The following is a 20350-nucleotide window of genomic DNA, read 5'->3' as shown; positions in this document are numbered from 1 at the left end:
CTATATGGAATAAACTGTTGGAGACCCGCTATTGCTATTGTTTCCCTCTAACTCTGTCTAGGTTCTAACTCAGTGCCTGGCTACTTTCCCAACCACTGCAGGAGAATTAAGCAAACTTTATTTTGTTTTGCATTCTGAACGACAGCCTCTACCAGTCACTCACTTTCCTTTGTCATTTGCCTCTAATTCAGATTCCTGCTCCATTAATCCTCTCATGCTCTTTCAGACTGGCCAGGATTTATTTTTTAATGTGGACTCATTCTGTTTCTATCTTTTTCCTCTGCTGGCTTCTCAGCTTGAGTTGTATCTCTTGGGGAAAGAGAAAAGTATGTAATAAAGTTTAAAAATCTACAGTTTGATTATGCATTTTAACACTACAGTAACATAGAAAGCACTGAAGATATCAAACACTATTCAGTTTGAGATATGAAAAATGAGACTACAAAGTTATAGTAGCTCTTGAGGTCGACCAAATTACCTTCTGAATGAGTCACAGAGACTTTGGTTTAACAATATAATACAGCACAGTTTATTTTTTTACAATAGTGTTCTATGAAGTAAAATATCAAAAACACTGTACAGAGAGCTATGATTGAGAGATAACATTTAACAGAGTTAGCTACAGAGACTCATATAGGTAAAGAGGGAATAATGACATACAAAGATTGAAGAGAGTTAGGAAACTTGGATCAAGATGCAATAAAGTATTCTGGCAGATAAGTTACAGTACTGGTGATAGAACTGACAGGCGCTTTAGTGAGCAGGTAGATGATCAATCTTAGGCTCAAACAAACAGGCAGGTTTTAAATTAAGATTGGAAGAAATAAATTGATTTAATATCTTTATGAGAGGGGAGGGAGAATTCTGTGTAGGCTGGGGAGAGCAAGCAAAAAAGCGATTCAGCATTGCAGTGAGTCAAGGAAGATAAATGGGACAGACAGAGAAAGTGGGCAGGGAATTTACTGGATGTGAGGTCAAAGAAGAAAGATAGAGAGCACATCATAGAGATGAGGATGGGGTTCATATAGTCCTGTTTCTTTTAGATACACAATACTTTGCCAGCATCCAAAAAAGCATGACGTTTAGAGAGTAGGGATTTAGAAGGATTAAACCTGCCTCCAGAAAAACACAGTAGGAAGGAAATTGATTATTTTACTAATAACAATCATAATAACAATAACCTTTAATTTCTGAGGCATTTGTGCCATGAGGCCTCTGGCTGTACTGATTTTTTGGATCTGATTCTCCCATTTAATACAAATGCAGAGTAAGTGCAAATGGGAAATATAAAATGCTACCATACAAGTGACTTTGCAGAGCAGTGGCAAAGAGATGACTAAGAGGGATAATCCCTGCAGCCCACGCCATTTCCCACAGTTCCCATTGGCCAGGAACGGTGAACTGCAGCCACTGGGAGCTGCGGGTGGCTGTGCAAATGTAAACAAACTGGTGCCCTGCCAGTGGATTACCCTGATGGGCCACATGCAGCCTGCAGCCAGCAGGTTGCCCACCACTGACCTAGCCAGTAATTCCCCAGTTTGCAGTTGTGCATTTGAATTTTCCATCCTTTGAGAAGTATTTTGCACTTCTCTTTATTGAATTTCATCTTGTTGATTTCAGACGAATTCTCCAATTTGTCAAGATCCTTCTGAATTCTAATCCTGTCTTCCAAAGTGCTTGCAGCGCCTCCGATCTTAATGCCATCTGCAGCTTTTGTACACACACTCTCCACTTCATTATCCAAGTCATTAGCAAAAGTATTGAATAGTACCTGAGCCAAGATTGAAGGACTTCATTAGCTATTCCTTCCCAGTTTGACAGTGAAAAAATGATAACTGCTCTTTGGGTGTACTCTTTCAACTAGATACGCACCCAATTTAATTTCATCTAGTTTTCCTAATTTGCTTATGAGACTGTTATGTGGGACTGTGTCAAAAGCCTTACTAAAATCAAGATGGATCACATACACAGCTTTCCCCCTAGCAACTAGGCCCAGTAACCCAGTCAAAAAAGGAAATTAGGTTGCTTTGGCATGATTTGCTCTTGACAAATCAAGTCTGGATATTATTTAACCACATTATCCTCTAAGTGTTTACAAATTGTTTGTTTAATAACTTGCTGAAGTATTTTTCCATGTATTAAAGTAAGCCTGACTGGTCTATAATTCCCCAAGTCCTCTTTGTTCCTCTTTTTAAAGATAGGAACTATGATTGCTCTTCTCTATTATTCCAGGACCTCACCTATCCACAAATTCATGAAGATTACTAATGCTTCTGAGATTGCTTCAGCTAGTTCCTTAAGTACCCTGGCTTGAATTTTGTAAGGCCTTGTCAATTTATCTAAACAATTAACCAGTTCTTTCCTGATTTTTGCTTGTGTTCCTTCCCCCTTATTGTTAATATTAATTGTGCTGAGTATCTGGTCACCATTATCTTTTTTAGTGAAGATTGAAGCAAAACATATGTGAAACACCACAGCCTTCTTGATGTCATCAGTTATCAGCTCTCTTAAATAGAGGACCTACACTTTCTTTCCTCTTTCTCTTGCTCCTAAACTATTTTAAAAATTACTTATTATTGCTTTTTATGTCCCTTTCTAGGTGAAACTCATTTTGTACCTTAACCTTTCTGACTGTCCCTATATGCTTGTGTTATTCTTTTGTGCACCTCCTTAGTAATTTGTCCATATTTCCATTTTTCATAGGATCCCTTTTTGACCCTTTCAGATCTTTAAAGACCTCATCATGGCCTCTTACTGTTCTTTCTCTCTTTCCTTTTCAGGATAGTTTGCAGTTGTATCATTAATATTGTCTCCTTTGAAGTTACTATCTCCTTTGAACTCCTTTTTCTCCTTAGATTTTCTTCCCATGAGTCTTTACCTACCAGATATCTGAGTTTGTTAATCTGCTTTTTTGAATTCCATTGCCCTTATTCTCTTGTTCTTACTCATCTTTTCCTTATAGTCATGAAGTCTATCATGTCATGATCATTTCCATATAAATTGTCTTTCGATTCACTACCAATTCTTCCCTGTTGGTCAGAATCAGGTCTAAAATGGCTGTTCCCCTAGTTACTTCCTCCACTTTCTGAAACAAAAAGGTGTCCCCAATCTCTTCCAAGAACTTATTGGAAATTTTGTGTTTTGCCCTATTACTTTTCCAACATATGTCGGGCTAGTTAAAGTCATCCATGATTACCAGGACTTGATTTTTTGATATTTTTTATTTGTTCTAGAAATGACTCATCCACCTCCTCTTCCTGATTCCGTGACATAAACCCTATATTTTTTACCCCTTTTATCTTTACACAGAGACTCAACAGTTCTGCCTCTCATCTCCTCTGGACCTGAGAAAAAGTTTGTATATTCTTGATGTATAATGCACCACCACCACCTCTCTTCCTGAACAAGCTATACTCATCTACACTAATGTTCCAATCATGAGAGTTATCCCAAGTTTCTGTGATGCCAATTAAGTCATAGTTTATTTTAAGTACTAACACTTTCAGTTCTTCCTGTCTATTCCCCATACTCCTTGCATTTATACAATAGGCATCTAAGGTGTTCAACAGATTCTGCCACTGATTTCCCTCTTGTTACACCTATTATCCTAACAGCATTTTCCAAAATCTCACCCTCTGTTATGGTTGCTTTTTATGTTTACCTGAGGGATTTTGTTACATGACTATGGAATGTAATATTACTCACATATAAGTGCCTTGATCTGATCCCATACTTGTTTCCCATTGGTAACTCCATCAGAGTTATTCCTGATTTACACCAATGTAAGTGAGAGAAAAATCATCCCATCATGATTCATCAGATAAGGCAGAAAAGACAGACCTCGCTGAGGATACTAAAGCCTTACACATCTATGAGCCTATCTCATTGATTTCAATGTGATCAAGATTCAGGCATTTATGTTAGTTTTTATATGAGAAGACAAATTTGAATGAAGACAAAAGGAACCAAACCCTAAAAAAACATAGTGGAATGTCTCAGGAAGTACTTTCCTGAAAATCATCTGACAAACGGATTCAAGTGTGTTAAGTCACAGAATGTGGCCCTTTACAAAGTTATGCTGACAAGTGGTGTTACAGTACTAAGTCATATCCTGAAGAGTTGACAGTGTTCCTGGAGAATTTGCTCAGTGAGTCAAATATTTTGTATTTAGATTTGCCATTTCTCAACAATAGAAATTAGGTACCGAAGGGAGTGATTTTTGATGTTGCCACTGTGTTTTTTTTATTTTTTTTTACTTTTTTAAATAATCAAAACATTTATGTTAAGGACATGGTGTCAGGTTTTTTTTTTAAATACACAGTGCACAAACTATCTTCAGAAATATCTAGTTAACAGAATACTTAGAAGAAGCTACAATTCATATATAACATTTTCTTACTTTAGTTTGTAGATTTTACTTCGAGCATTGACATAATTGAATCTTTAGAGTCCAAGCATCTGTTTGGTAAATTGATTTCTTGATTTGAGATCTCTAAAAAAATTGCTGTAGTTACTGAATGACTGTAAAAGTGAATGTAATTTGTCATAATATTCAATTTGCAGGTAAAGATTTCAATTTTTCTTCAGCTTGGTAGCATCCAGCTGCAATTTGATTTAAATAGGATTTGGTTTTGTACTCGTGTAATCTGTGAAAGAGAGCAGGAGATAATTATTTATTAGTCAGTGTTAGAGATAAACACTATTTTTAATCAGAAGTTTAATCAGATGCATTAAACTTCTTACCCATTTTTTAATATCTGATGGCAAATGCTCAGTAATCCAAGGGGATTTGGGATTGAGCTCTTCTACAGGTATATCATAAACTCTGTGCATAATCTCCTTTGTGTAACTGCTATGATGTATTGTTCTGATCATGGTGATGGCTTGGAACAACCTTTTAGTTTTCAAGCTTAAACTCCTTAAAACAAGTATTTGAAATCATTGGAGCAACAGTTCTTTAATTACAGTATAAAAATACTGCTGATAATGAGCCAAAATAGTAGTATTCCTTTTTTATTAAAATCAGACAGCATATATTAAACAATTATATATATATATATATATATAAGCAACCTCATTCAAATTAGATTATTCAAATTGCTTATTTCAGTCTGAGGACCCAGGCGCTCCTCTGGCATTGTTCGGGCTAGGGAAATGCAGGAGTGGTGCAGCCTCCACAGCACCGCCCTAGAATCTGTGTAAGCTCCTCCCTAGTTGTTCCATGCATAGCCCTACTGGGAATTCCAATAGATTCAATCACACTCATTCAACTGTCCTCTATTAATTTCTTCTGATCTCTATTCATTTTTTTAAAATAGTCTCTATTCGTTTCAGTTGAAAGACCAATAGTTCTAGGAACTAACATGGAAGGATTATGGCAATGTTGGGCCCTATTTGGCCTGACCCAAATATAAGCCTGCTTTCAGCCTCACCCCCCTGCAACTCTCTCTATATCTACTCTATATGCAACCAGGATGCATAGGAACTACTGCTAAGGTAGAGGAGCCATTATTGCCTCAGAGCCCACTGTCTGTGGGGGAAGGACAGCACCCTCACAGAGCCCTTGGATTTGGGGATAGTCCTTTCAATGTCCTTCGCCCACATATAGAGCCCTCTACTCATGTGACGGGTGTGGTATGGATGACATGTCTGCCCCATTACTGTCTGTCTGTCTGGGGAAGGCAGTCTTCATAGAGCTGTCTGAAAAGCTGGAGGCTGAGAAGAATGGCAGTGGTGGGCAGGGAAGACTGTGGCTCAAACTGTGAGTGACAGGCCAATCTGTAGAGAAGTCCTACCCTTCCACAACACCCAGGATCTTCATCCTCATTTGCCCTCCCCAGAGCCACAGCAATGGCAGTAGAGGCAGTGGCCTTAGCTCGGTGGAAGACAAGCATCAGAGATAGGCTAATGCTCCCATACTTCAGGTGTGAAGCTGATACTGCTTCTGTGCCTAACAACTCTGAGCCTAGGACTTAATCCAGTCTCAGGAACATATAGCCCCAGGAACCAGAAGACCAACAGACCAGTTGCTCTATTCCAAAAAAATATGTTGGCCAAAAAGAATTGGTAAGAACATGTTGGAAAATATCATTTGGAATGTGGGTTGGAGGGGAAGGACACAAGGGGCCAGCTACTTTATGCAGCATATTACCATATAGACCAACACCATCGCAAATGACTGAAGCCTGAGGGTACGTCCATGCTACCCGCCCGGATCGGCGGGTAGCAATCGACTTCTCGGAGTTCGATATATCGCATCTCATCTAGACGCAATATATCGAACTCTGAACGCGCTCCCGTCGACTCCGGAACTCCACCACCGCGAACGGCGGTGGCGGAGTCGACGGGGGAGCTGCAGACGTCAATCCCGCGCCGTGAGGACGGGTAATTAGTTCGAACTAAGGTAGTTCGACTTCAGCTACGCTATTCGCGAAGCTGAAGTTGCGTACCTTAGTTCGACACCCCCCCCCAGTGTAGACCAGGCCTGAGAGTAAATGTTTCCAAAGTACTTAAATGAATTAGGGGTTTAACTCATTGAAAGTCAATGGGACTTAAGAACCTAACTGCTTACGTCAATGTTGAAAACAGGGCATAAGTACTTCTGAAAATGTCTCTCCAACCCCCACCCCTTTCTGAGCACTGTGGAATCTCCCTCTTGCAGGAGATACCAGGGAATGAGGGAGAGGTACTGGGCAGTAATTTGGAGTCCAGTTGTGTAGTCTCTGGAGACTCTGGATGTGTAGTCCTTGCCTGAGGAGGATCTTAGGGACTTTAGCATTTATTGAGTTAAATTGAAGTGTTAACACACCTGACTATGTGATAGAAATGACAACAAGAGGAATAAAATATAAATGGTTGCACTAAAAGGCAATTGCATTTGATAGTGATTTGCTCCTGACAATATTAGTCTCCCTGAGTCCTGATTCTTGTCCCAAGAAGTGTCCTATGCCTTTCTTTATGTTACAACACCACACCATATTGTCTTTTAGTAGTTGTCCAAATTTGCTTTTCATTATCAGCACTTCCACGTGTAGGATTCAGTAGGAAATGCAGCTTGACAACAAAGATGCTGATTCTTCTATCATGTCTAACATTTAAATCAGGTCCTTTAACTTTTGCTATTGTGACCAATTCCTTGTGTATTTTTAATGATCTGTTCAGGGAGGAGTAGGTAAGAAGTAATTATCAATATGCTGCCCTGCAAAAATACATTTTGGGACATGGTTAGAAGGGACTAGTAACCCCTTTGCAGGGTTATGTTGTGCCTAGCCTCTTTCTCCCACTCTTCCCCCTCGTCATGCACTGTGATCCTGTCCCCATGGCTGCTATACATGTTCTTGCAGCGGAGTGAAAGAGATGGAAGTCCTGGGCTCCAGCACACTGTAGTTGTTTGCACTGTTCTAAGCTGTAGGGGAGTGATTGAATACTAGGCCTCAGGAATGGTCTAGGTTTTGTTATCACATACGCAGATGCAAATCCAGACAGCTGGAATCAAAGGAGCTACTTCAGATTTGTGCCTATTTAAAAAAGGGTTGATTTGGACCCAGATAACCCATTGGTTACAGACCTACATAAATATTATACGTATGCCAGACCAATGTATATTGTGACATTTGAAATAAAACACATGTTGCAGCTAACTAAGATCTCAGAAATGAGATTTATTGGTAGGAAACAAAACATGACAGCAGTTAATGATCGCTGTAGGTATACAGAGATTGTGACACAGTTGTCAGACAATCATTCAGATATGGAGGCGTGCATAGGAAACAAATTACATGAATACAAACATCAACATTAGCCATTCTCAGATTGGCGAAAGGCTTATCCATACTGGTATACCTCTCCGTAGAGGTGGCAGGATTCATTCTCTTAAGGAAGAGATGCATACAACTTATCCATACAATAATTTATTTTTTTTAAAAGAGAATGTCAAAGTGGAAAACAGGAGAAATGGTGTAAATCTAGAAATATTGTGCAAACATTTCATAAGCTAAATGAGATAGGCCTCCTCAGCTTTGCTACAGAAAAAAAAAGGGGGAAGATACCTTACATCTTTCAAAAACAATGCTCCTCTCTGACAACTCACAAGTCATCCTGGTAGCACCCTTTGAATGATGCCCGAATCCACCCATGACAGACATGGTATCATCCTTTATTATCCCAGATGATATCAAGCACTGCAAGGACACAGCACCTGAGTAGAGTAAAAGAAACTGTGTCCTCACTGAAGCAAAAGTTGTATTTAGGGAGGGTTAAGTAAACTCCATCTGTCTACACCTAGCTTTTACTCAGCCATTTCAGCTGGTCATAACACAGCAAAGGGCGGACTAAGTGCATGCAGATTGCCATACAACAATATGCCATACAAAATGGCACATTTACCTACTCATTCCTTATGTCTGCTTATCATAGGGAAGCCCTGGTTGAAACGTATCTCCACTAGCTCTTGCCAGCTCCAGAGGGCAGAATTAAGGTTGTGGGGCAGGCTGGCATGTAACTTGATTCTGTATTTCCTGGTTTTCAGAGGTTTAAATATATTGATATTCTGGCAGGTACAAGGCAAGGCTGGTCAACCTTAACTATGTGTTAACAAAGTTTTTGGCAATGAATATTACAATTCACTTGCTCAAACCACCTTATAAATATTAACTAATTAATCCACACAACACTCTTGGAAGGTAGATATTAGAGCTGTTTGGGAAGTTTAGTCAAAAATTAAATTTCAGTAAAAAAAAGTTGTAAACTTCTGCAAAATTTCTAATGCATTCCCCCCCGCTCCTGTTTTTTTTTGGGGGGGGGGGGAGGGTAGCTCTAATAAGCATATTAATCACTGAAGTGACTTACCTAAGGCCAAAAAGAAAGTTCAGTGGAGCCAAGATTAGAATTAACAAATTCCTTATTCCCAATGTCATACTCATTCCACTATTCCTTTTTCTAGTGTAGTATGCACAGTATTATTAAAAGAACTAAAGAGTAAAAATGTTACATCAGACTATCCTTCACACAGGTTCCAAAAATATAAAGCTATAATTAAAAGGCAGTGAATAATAATAAAGAGGTTCTATCACACCAAGTCTGCAGTAATTGGTCTTTATTTACCATCTCGGTGGAATTCAACAACAGAAGTAGAAAGAATGGGATTATTCATAGACTCCAAGTAACACGCCTGCTCTCTGATGATTCTGCATTTCCAATTGCATTTAGACCTGTCCGTTAGACATTTTTTAATCCATTTAATATGTGCTGTGTTCATTTTATCTCTTTCTAGTTTTTCATCAAAATATTATGTGATACCAAGTCAAACACCATAAAGAAGTCTAAAAATATTACATAAACATTACTACCTTTATCAACCAAACTTGTAATCTCATAAAAAAGGTATCAAGTTAGTTTGAAAGATCTATTTTCCAAAAACCCTTGTTGATTTGTGTTAGTTAGGTTACCCTCTTAATTCTTGATTAATCAAGTCCCATATCAGCTGCTCAATTATCTTGCAGGAATCAATGTCAGAGTGACATGCCTTTAATTACCTGGGACATCACATTTACCCTTTTTTAAAATTGTCATAACATTAGCTTTCTTCCAGTCTTCTGGAACTTCCCCCATGTTACAAGACATATTGAAAATCAACATTCATGGTCCAGCAAGTTCCTAAACTAGCTCTTTTAAAACTCGTAGATGCAAGTCATCTGGATCTGCTGATTTAAAAGTGTCTAACTTGAGTAACTTCTGTTTAATATTCTTCAGCAATACCAGTGGAATGGAAAGAGTATCCATCAAAAATACAGTACACAACTATTGAACACTTGCTTTTTCTGAATTATTATTGACAACTCTACCAACTCCATTTAGTAATGAAGTTATATCTATCTATCTAGGCCATAGATTGCCCCTTGTGTCACTTTGCTTCACTTATCAATTTTCTATTATTCCTAACTTGTGATTTACATTCATTTTCATCAACTTCTCCTTTCTCCCATCTGTGTTGAGAGAAAGAGAGAGAGAGAGGGTACGTCTACACTACGGGACTATTCCGAATTTGCATAAACCGGTTTTGTAAAACAGATTTTATAAAATCGAGTGCGCGCGGCCACACTAAACACATTAAATCGGTGGTGTGCGTCCATGGTCCGAGGCTAGCGTCGATTTCTGGAGCGTTGCACTGTGGGTAGCTATTCCCTAGCTATCCCATAGTTCCCGCAGCCTCCCCCGCCCCTTGGAACTTCCGGGTTGAGATCCCAGTGCCTGATGGGGCAAAAATCATTGTCGCGGGTGGTTCTGGGGTAAATGTCGTCAGTCACTCCTTCCGCTGGGAAAGCAACGGCAGACAAGCATTTCGCGCCTTTTTCCCCTGGATTGCCCTGGCAGATGCCATAGCATGGCAATCATGGAGCTTTTTTTGCCGTTTGTGACTCTCACCGTATGTGTACTAGATGCCGCTCACAGAGGCGATTCAGCAGCGCTACACAGAAGCATGCTTTTGCTTTTGCATGACAGCAGAGATGGTTACTAGCCATATTGCACCATCCAAACCCTTCCATAAATTGGAACTGAGGATGATCATGGCTACCAGTCCTTTTGTACCATTTGCTGCTAGTGCCCTGGTCAATCAGCCAGGGCACAAAAGCCAAAAGTGGTTACTAGCCTGTACCATTGGCTGCTGTCATAAGTGCCCCTGGCCAATCAGCCAGGGGCGCAAAAGCAAAAAATTGGGGAATGACTCCCTGAGTCAATCCCTCCTTTTTTGGTATCTAAAAATAGAATCAGTGCTGCCTAATATAGGCAAGTGTGTTAGAGAACCACCTGCTCTGTGTCAGAGCCGGCAGAAATTATTATCTGTATGCTATTCACAGGGGGTGCTCCTGTAACAACCCCACCTGTTGATTCCGTTCTTCCCCCAGCCTTTCTTGGCTACCGTAGCATTGTCCCCCCACTTGTGTGATGAATTAATAAAGAATGCAGGAATAAGACACACTGACTTGTTAGTGAGAAATGAGTGGAAGGCAGCCTCCAGCTGCTATGATAGTCCAGACAGGACATTAAGCAGTGTGTAGGGAGAGAAGCCCAGCATCCCACTGCTAGTCCAGGGGCAACTGAATCTTTCTTTACACATGAAGGGTGGGGGGCTGATGGAGCTCAGCCCCCTGTTGCTATGATGAGGATGGTTACCAGCCATATTGGCACCATCCATCCACCAGAAAAAATTAGGGCCAATAGGCTGATGACGAGGACGGTTACCAGTCCTTTTGTACCATCAGCTGAGGCTGATGATGAGAATGGATTTCCATCTTTTTGCACGATCAGCTTATGCTGATGATGAAGATGGATTTCCAATCCTTTTGTACCATCAGCCGCCCATGGCGGGGGGGGGAGCAAGGATGGTGGGGTTTAGGGCTGCACTATCGCGTCTATCTGCAGCATTCGGTAAAGTTAGGGTGACCTGTAAGGGAGGCAGAGGTTTGTTTTACCTTTCGCTTGGGGGGGTGGGTGGGGGGTGGGGTGAGTAGATTGCCAAGCTATGCCCTGACCCGCGGGCACTGTGTTTGACCCTAGAAGCATTTGGAGCTCAGCCAAGAATGCAAATAATTTTAGGAGGCTGCAGGAACTGTGGGATAGCTTTCAGTCCTCCAGTCCATGCGCATCCATTTGATTCTTTGGCTTTCCATTACGCTTGTCACGCTGCAGTGCGCTGAGTCCCTGCTATGGCGTCTGTCTGGAGATTTTTAAAAAAGGATTCTGAATTTCATCTTCTGTAACGGAGCACTGATAGAAATGATAGAACTGATTTGCCTGCCCTTACAGCTATCACATCCGCATGGTCCATGCGGGAGCTCTTTTTTTATTTTTGATTTCGGACTGCATCGCCAACCGTGCTGATCGTAAGCTCCACGCTGGGCAAACAGGAAATATTCAAAAGTTCGCGGGGCTTTTCCTGTTTACCTGACCACTGCATCCGAGTTCAGATTGCGGTCCAGAGCGGTCACTGGTGCACTGTGGGATAGCTCCCGGAGGCCAATACCGTCGATCAGCGTCCACACTAACCCTACTCCGATATGTTAATACCGATACTAGCGTTACTCCTCTCGTTAGGGAGGAGTACAGAAACCGGTTTAAAGAGCCATTAAAATCGATATAAGGTGCCTCCTAGTGTGGACGGTTTTGGCGTTAAATCGGTTTTATGCTCCTAAAACCGATTTAAACGCCTAGTGTAGACCAGGCCAGAGAATGCACTGTCTTCATTTTTCCACTAAACCAGGTCAGTTTTTAACCAGTATGACCTTTTATGGGATTGTGGCTTTTTGGCCATCTAGTAGGGTGCCCACCACTTTGCACACAGGAAGAGAATTAATAATTTCACACCTATAATTGCATATATGTGTTTTTTTCTTCAAAAAAAAGTTACAAAGAAAAACAACAAACCAAACACATTAATTATATAGTTTGATCTAAATATGAATCCTCCCTTGGGAATTACAGAAATAATGAAGATAACATTTCAAATAAATTCCATCCTTACTGGTTGAATCCTAAGTGGCTGGAGGTATACAGCAGCACATTTGCAGAGGTAATCTTTTTTCAAAGAAACATATAACAGCTTACATTTTAATATAGTAAAATTATCATTAGCTTATTATATAAAACAGTGTTTCCCAAACTTGGGACACCGCTTGTTTAGGGAAAGCCCCTGCTGGGCCAGGCCAGTTTGTTTACTTGCCGCGTCCGCAGGTCCAGCCAATTGCGGCTCCGACTGGCTGCGGTTCACTGCTCCAGGCCAATGGGAACTGCTGGAAACGGCGGCCAGCACATGCCTCAGCCCATGCCGCTTCCAGCAGCTCCCATTTGCTTGGAGCAGCGAACTGCGGCCAGTGGGAGCCGTGATCGGCTGGACCTGCGGATGCGGTAGGTAAACAAACCGGCCCGGCCTGCCAGGGGCTTTCCCAGAACAAGCGGCGTCCCAAGTTTGGGAAACACTGCCTTAGTGAATAGATCCAGAGGTCCTTTCCCTTCTCTGTGTTTTACTGAAACAGTCTTTTGTTTCTATTTATAGACAGAGCAATACCTGTCTTGTAAAAATTCCTTTTTTTTAACTTTAAGTGGTTTTGATTGTTTGCAGTTGTCTCTGATGGTTTTCCATTGAAAGTTTTAGTATTGTGCAAGGTGAAACAAATGAGCCTTGCAATGCATCACCAGCTACCATAGTGGGTAACAACTCTCTTCTGCCTGAATGGGTCATCACTGAGACACTTTATGCTCTGATGACTATTTTTTACTCCAAGTCCTTTCAATATAAATACATATATGGGTATTATTTAAGTATTTCACAATTGTTAGGAATCTTGACAAGTTATGAGCTTTCTGTATATACATTACATTGGGGTTCCCAAACTGTGGTATGTGTACCCTTAGGAATAAGCAAGACATCTCTGGGGGCACGTGGGATAAATTGTGTAATGGTGGATTCTATGTATTAATTTCTTTATTTATTGAATTTTTATAATTTTCATAAGCTTTATAACACTTTGGGCATTTGTTATATAAAATACAGTAGTTTATTTACTTCAAGATATACCAGTGAGACCAGTTACATAGTGACGCTGGCATACAGAGGCCTCACCTCCAATCACTGTACAGCATGGGTTCAGTTGCCCAGCAACTGTTCAGTGTAACTGAGCTCAGAACTTAGGGTTTTCTTTTTGGTTGTATATGTTGCACAATAACTATATCTGTACGTAACAGTGAAATATGGACAGTTGGCTAAAGATAGTGTTAAGAAGAACACACAAAGTATCAGTCATGAGAAGGGTAAGGGTATGCAGGCAGCTGCTAGCTCTGGAAGGGTGTATGCAATAAGAATAGTTAGGGAACCTCTGCATTACTCTATATAATAAATATCCTGTTTGGTGTAGTGAGTTTGTCAGATCTGACATGAGAGTTGTTTCCAAAGAAGGGGGACCCTTTGCTAAGGAGCCTCTGTGTCACAAACCCCAGGAATATGACTACTGTGCAATATGATGTCCGTGGGGCAAATTTCTTCCTAATCCACAGCAAGTTAATCATCATAGGCCCCTAAAATTTGTTAGCCTGTCTAGTATTATTGCAGTTGATATTCCTATTATTTTTGTCAATGTAACAGTGCAATCCAACCCAAGTATGGGGCAACATGTAGCCACATTGTCTGAAGAGTAGGGCGGACACCAGACTATTAAGTTGAGATGCACAATCTGGTCCCTGTTTCTCTCTTGCTCCATGTGGCTCCATGTGCCAGCCCTTTTGCTTATCCATCCAACCCCTTCCCAACTACAACCCCCACTTGACAAAAAATTGGCTTTTGTTTCTTTTTTTCCTCATAAGAGGATCGCTTATGAGTTTACAAACTACAACCACTCACCCTCAAAAATCTCACAATATTTTTTTTTCATTTCCTAATTTTTTTTTTTAAACTGGACTAATATTTTTTACATATTTAGTGAACAGTATGCAACACCTGAAGCCAAGAACAATTTGCATCCCCCTTAAATTGGAGGTTTTCAACGAAAGTAACTGCAGCATACAGCAGATATGATACTATGCCATGAGTATCATAGCCATCATCACAAATAAGAAATACAGGAGAAATTTATTAATTATGTTCTTTCAATTGTCTGTCATTGATGGCTAGCTGTTGAGTGCATTCTTAATGGGTAAGCAATAGCAGATCAACATTGTCTTATTCTGTATAGTTATTAAGTTGATGTGTATACATACAGTGTTTGTCAGCTGAGTTTACTAACAAGCTTCTGTTTCCTTCTGCTTGAAATACTAGTTTATAATATGCTTGAAGGAGTCTATTAAACTGGATGGGTAAGGTGGGTAGCATCAGAATGGATGGTTGAAACACAAGCTAATGTGTAGCCAGAAGCAGGCTAAGCCAGAAGTAGCCTAAGCCCAAGCTGAACACCTGTCAGTTGATTTAAGTCATGATTGAAATAATTTTCTTTATGAATTATCTGAAAAGGCCACTTGGTTTTTATTTTGTTCAGCATGTTTTCCCTTTGCTATGAAATACAATACAATGAACGGTATGTGTCAGATTCCAATGGCTTCTTTGCCCAGATTGAGAGATATTGTAAGTCACACATCACTGAGGGTGAAATTCACCCTCTGTGAAGAAGAACAGCCCAAGGCCTACACAATGCTTAATTCCTCTGTAGATTTATTTTCAGAGCTACAGTGTACTTTTTTCTGGCCTTCTCACATGCCAGGAAATTAATCCTTAGTGAGTGTTAAGGAATATAAGGGGGAGATTTTCAAAGGTACAAAGTGGGTAGGTATCCAACTCCCACTGAAAGTTGAGGCAATAGAGCACCTAACTCCAATTCCTTCCTTTCAAAATCTCCCCTATGATACTACAGCTTTAATATGGAAGAAACAGAAGAAAGTGTACAAATTTAAAAGCTGAAACATATAACTCTTTATACCTTCCTATTAGCATTTTTTCTTTTCTTCTTGTCCCTCAGCATGTAAATTTCTTCAACTTAAATTCCTTTACACTCACCTAAAAATGAGTAAATGACACTTTGCATTATAAGTGAGAGACATTATAGTTTCTCTCCAAGTAATGCAGCCTTGTGAGATTCCATTCCTCCAGGGCAAGTATGTGTCCCCAACCCTAGGCCAGGCCAAGTGTCTTTAGTTTGTGTTGGTATTCATTCTTGGTAGTCCATCGATCCGATGATGATGAATCTGAGCAAATCATCTATTGTTGGTCTCATGGTGTGCCCTCTGATGGCTATACAAGCCAATTCTAGAGGTGCACATTTTGCTGCAGATGGTGCATGGGAAGTTTGCAGTCAGTGGGCTGTGCGCTGCTGATGCTCTGTGATGTCGTTCGCGTGCCTCTTGTAGATGCCGGCAGCGGTCTTCCTCGAAGGTGATGCAGGTATTTCTGACTGTTGAACGCCACTGTGTTCTGTCGCTGGCGGTGTCCTCAAGGTCCCTGGGTTTGATACTGCTGTACTGCAGATTGGCTTTGATGGTGTCCTTGTAACATTTTTGTGGACGACCTATATGCCGGATGCCCTGGGAGAGCTCACCATACAGAAGCTGGCGGGGGATTCTGTTGGCATCCATGCGGCTGACATGACTGGTCCAACGTAGCTGTGACTTCATGATCATCATTTTGATGCTTGTCATCTGGGCTCTCTCAAGGACCTTGAGATTGGGCACTTTGTCTTGCCAGCGGATCTTCATGATGTTGCAGAGGAAGTGCATGTGGAATGCTTCGAGCTGCTTGATGTGATGCCTATATAGTGTCCATGTTTCACACCCATAGAAAAGAGATGAAAGAACAGCAGCTCTGTACACAAGCAGTTTTGTTGACATCCGGACGTTGTGATGGTTTAAAACTTTGACATGCAGATAGCCAAGTGCCTGGCTTGCTTTGGATATTTGGGCGTTGATCTCATTATCCAGTGATCCATCACTGAATATGACACTACCCAGGTATTTAAAGTTCTCCACTACTTTAAGCTGAGTGCCATCAGTGGAGATACTCGGAACAGAAGTATGTGATCCAGGTACAGGTTGATGGAGAACTTCTGTCTTTCCGAGGCTGATAGTTAGTCCGAAGAGTTGCGAGGCCTTGGCAAACTTGTTGACAATGTGCTGAAGATCGTTTTCAGTGTGAGCCATGAGGGCACAGTCATCAGCAAAGAGTGCCTCAAGAAAGAGTTTCTGCACTGTCTTAGTCTTTGCATTCAGGCGACGGAGGTCAAAAAGTGAACCATCGTGCCGGTATTTCAAATATATGCCTCAATCCAGATCTTTCATTGCATGGTTAAGGACGCATGCAAAGAACAGGTTAAATAAGACAGGAGCGAGAACACATCTTTGTTTCACGCCGTTGGTGATGTTGAAGGGGGCAGATGTGGCTCCATCAGACAATACTTCGCCTGTCATGCTGTCATGAAAAAGGCGTATAATCTGGACAAATTTTCTTGGGCAACCAAGTCGTGTTAGAATAGTCCAAAGGGCTTCCCTGTTGACAGTATCAAATGCCTTTGTCAGATCTATGAAGACAGCATACAGGTGCATGTTCTGTTCAATGCACTTCTCTTGTATTTGTCTGACAGCAAACACCATGTCAACTGTGCTTCGGCCAGGTCGAAAACCACATTGACTTTCAGGTAGATTTGCCTCTGAAATACTGGCTATTAGGCAGTTCAAGATGATGTGGGCAACGATTTTCCCTCCAACAGAGAGGAGGGATATGCCTCTATAATTTCCACATTCTGCTTTGCTGCCTTTGTTCTTGAAAAGAGAGACAATAGTAGCGTCACGTAGGTCCTGTAGTATGTTTTCATCCTCCCAGATGCTGATGATCACACTGTGGAACGCTGCTAGTGCTGCTGGACCTGCTGCTTTGTATATCTCTGCTGGTATCCCATCTTTTCCAGGAGCTTTTCCTGAACTCATCTGGCTAACAGCTTTCTTAATCTCATCTATAGTGGGCGGAGAGTCGAAATCTGTCAGAGCAGGTTGTTGTGTAATTTCATTGAGGATGTTATTATTCACGGTTGATGGTCTATTGAGAAGGTTGCTAAAGTGTTCTCGCCATCTTTCGTTGATGCCTTCTTTATCTTTAATCAGCGTTGTGTTGTCTGATGAGAGCAGTGGGGTGGTCCTTAGTTTAGAAGGTCCATAGACAGTCTTAATAGCTCTGAAGAACATCTTTGAGTTGTGGGTCTCAGCACAGTGCTCAATTTCTTTGGCTTTGCTCTCCCACCAACTGTCTTGTATCTGACAGAGGTCTTTCTGTGTTTTGCTCTGAAGGTACTTGAAATGGTCCCGTTTGGAGACTGAGGAGGGATCATTCTGCCATTCGATAAAGGCTTTTCTCTTTACTTCCAGAGCTGAGCATATTTCTTCTTAGTTCTCATCAAACCAATCCTGATGTGTTCTTTTCTTTGGTCCAAGAGCTGTTATTGCTGTGTCAGTCACCATCTGCTTGAACTGGTCCAACTTTTCGGTTGCAGTACTGATCAGTTGTCCGTGGGATGTCAGTTTGTCATCAAGACTCTTCTGGAAATTGTTGAAACATTGAGCATCCTTCAGTTTGGCCATGTTGAAATCAGATCGCACATGCTTAGGGCGTTTGTGCCAAGAGGGAGCGATGTAAAGTTGGAGAGACGTCCTGACTAATCTGTGGTCTGTCCAGCACTCTGCGCCTCGCATTACTCTGGTGATCAGTACGTCTCGGATGTCTCGCCTTCTGACAATTGCATAATCTATTAGATGCCACTGTTTGAACCTAGAGTGCATCCACGTCGTTTTGTATTTATCCGCTTGTTAGTAATTGTCAGGTCATTTTTAGAACAAAGGCTCAAAAGGAGTAGTCCATTGCTGTTCATTTTGCCTACACCATGTGGCCCGGTTACTCCTTTCCAGTTCTTGTTGTCAGCCCCGACTCGGGCGTTGAAATCTCCAAGTAGGAGTAGTTTGTCTGTTACAGGTGTGGTCTTGATCAGTCTGTCGAGATCTTCATAGAATTGTTCCTTTGAGTTATCAGAGCATGTTAGAGTGGGTGCGTATGCACTAATGATGGTGGCATGACGTTTGGCATTTAGTGGGAAGCGTAGTTTCAGCAATCTTTCATTGATACCCACTGGAAGGTCTGGGAGTTGATGCATCAATGAGGTTTTTATTGCCAGACCAACTCCATGTATTCTGTAAAGTATCAGAGGGGTAGCCGTGTTAGTCTGGATCTGTAAAAGCAGCAAAGAGTCCCGTGGCACCTTATAGACTAACAGACGTTTTGGAGCATGAGCTTTCGTGGGTGAATACTCACTTCATCCATGTATTCTGTCCTCTGTTTCAGTCTTACCCTTCCAGAAGAAGGTGTAACCACTTCCTGGTTCACTCAAGAAACCTTCCCCAGGCAATCTTGTTTCACTTAATGCTGCTATATCAATGTTGTAGCGGGCTAGTTCTCGAGCAATGAGAGCTGTCCTTCTCTCAGGTCTTGCAACAGCTTCTCGATCCATGAGGGTACGAACATTCCATACACAAATGGTAAGTTTTCTCAAATTTTTCTTTTGGTTTCAGCCGCAGACTGGGTTAAACTGCCAGCCACGGCTTGCTGGCCAGCTGTTGTAGGGCAGGCAATTTTTAGGCCACCTTTTCTAGGCCCCTACCTTACTAGGGTGAGGAGTGATGTCCTAAAGAGGGCTGCTCAGATGCCTGGGATGCTGCCGGGCAACTCTGCTGCCCCAAGTACAGAGCTGGACGACCACCTATCCACAGGCTGCCTGCATGCAGGATTGGGACTACAACTCCCAGTAGTAACCTCCACCTGTCGCTTTGCCCCTCCCCCATCGCCGCAGGACTTGGGTGGTATGATGATGATGTCTGATGATTTGCACAGGACCTGTGCGTGAAAGCTTTTTAAGTGGTAGAGCTGTTGCACGGGAGCAATCCCACTCTCTCAACCTTAGAAGCCAAACACCAATGGTACGAAAAATCGTCACAACTGGTAACTTCTCTGGTTGCAGTGGATGGCCTTGACGTCTTTTGTGCCTCGTCAAGCCCTTCGCTTTCCACAAAGCGTTGCAGAACCACCTTCTTGGCCGTTGGATCATAGTGATCTCTTTCGCCCAGTCCGCCGGAGCTGATGTCGCATGCGGGTAGACATATCCCTAATTCACTGAGGGTTTGGGTCCCATCAGTTACACTCACCTGGTTTGGCCGGCCTGCTGAAGCCATTGCCCAGGGTGTGGCCACTGCGCATGCTGCAACTACTTGGAGCCACAGGTGAGAGCTGAGTGACAGGTGGGGACCAAAGTGGACGGACTACTCCCGAAGGGGTACGACAAGTCACCCCATCAGAGGTATTACCCCTCTCTGGGCACCCCCATACACCCCTATTACTTACTATTGTTATTAATATCAGGATGGTTAAGGGTAGATGAATAAATGTTGTGCCTGGGTAGGTAAGGATACATGACAATTATTCATGGTTAAATGGATGTATAGCCAGATGTCTTCAGTGCTGGCAACCTTCCTTATATTCTAAGAGCAGACTGACATGAAGTCAACTCAAAAACAATTTTTTCTCATACCTAGATAACCCCATCACCCCCAGAGACTGGATTTCCGAGTAAGGCTTTAACAAGTGTGTGTGGGCAAGTATTACAGAATCCTTTATTTCACCTCATAGAGGATGGCCATTTTCAGTCAGGCACTGCACTTTATTTCAAACTGACAGTTCTGTTAATTCTGTCAATGCAGGAACCACTCACAACAAATGGTAATAGCATACATCTTGTGCAAAGATTTGGCTTACCTAAAGAATATTTTGTGTGATCAGTTA

The 20350-nt window shown here is 41.7% G+C and overlaps 1 protein-coding gene across 10 annotated transcripts in view; it reads left to right on the top strand.

Moving 5' to 3' along the window:
- The window catches only part of CDH19 (cadherin 19), a 184057-nt gene that overhangs the window by 99510 nt on the left and 64197 nt on the right, over positions 1 to 20350 (top strand). For 2 of the 10 annotated variants that reach the window (XM_045006464.1, XM_045006462.1), the window contains exon 2: positions 20104 to 20162. The exons of 3 other annotated variants lie outside the window; for them this stretch is intronic. Coding sequence is in view for 1 of the 7 variants with exons in the window: in XM_045006467.1 (XP_044862402.1) it covers positions 19652 to 19664; positions 20104 to 20137 (47 nt within the window). In the remaining 6 variants the exon portion in view is untranslated. Of the gene's footprint in view, positions 1 to 18979; positions 19054 to 19439; positions 19665 to 20103; positions 20163 to 20350 lie in introns of those variants that run through there. 5 more of the 10 variants (XM_045006461.1, XM_045006463.1, XM_045006467.1 and 2 more) reach the window with 5 other exon arrangements.

The sequence above is a fragment of the Mauremys mutica genome, chromosome 2 (genome assembly GCF_020497125.1).
Source record: "Mauremys mutica isolate MM-2020 ecotype Southern chromosome 2, ASM2049712v1, whole genome shotgun sequence".
NCBI classification, from domain to species: Eukaryota; Metazoa; Chordata; order Testudines; family Geoemydidae; genus Mauremys; species Mauremys mutica.
This window is presented reverse-complemented; position numbering and strand designations above follow the sequence as displayed.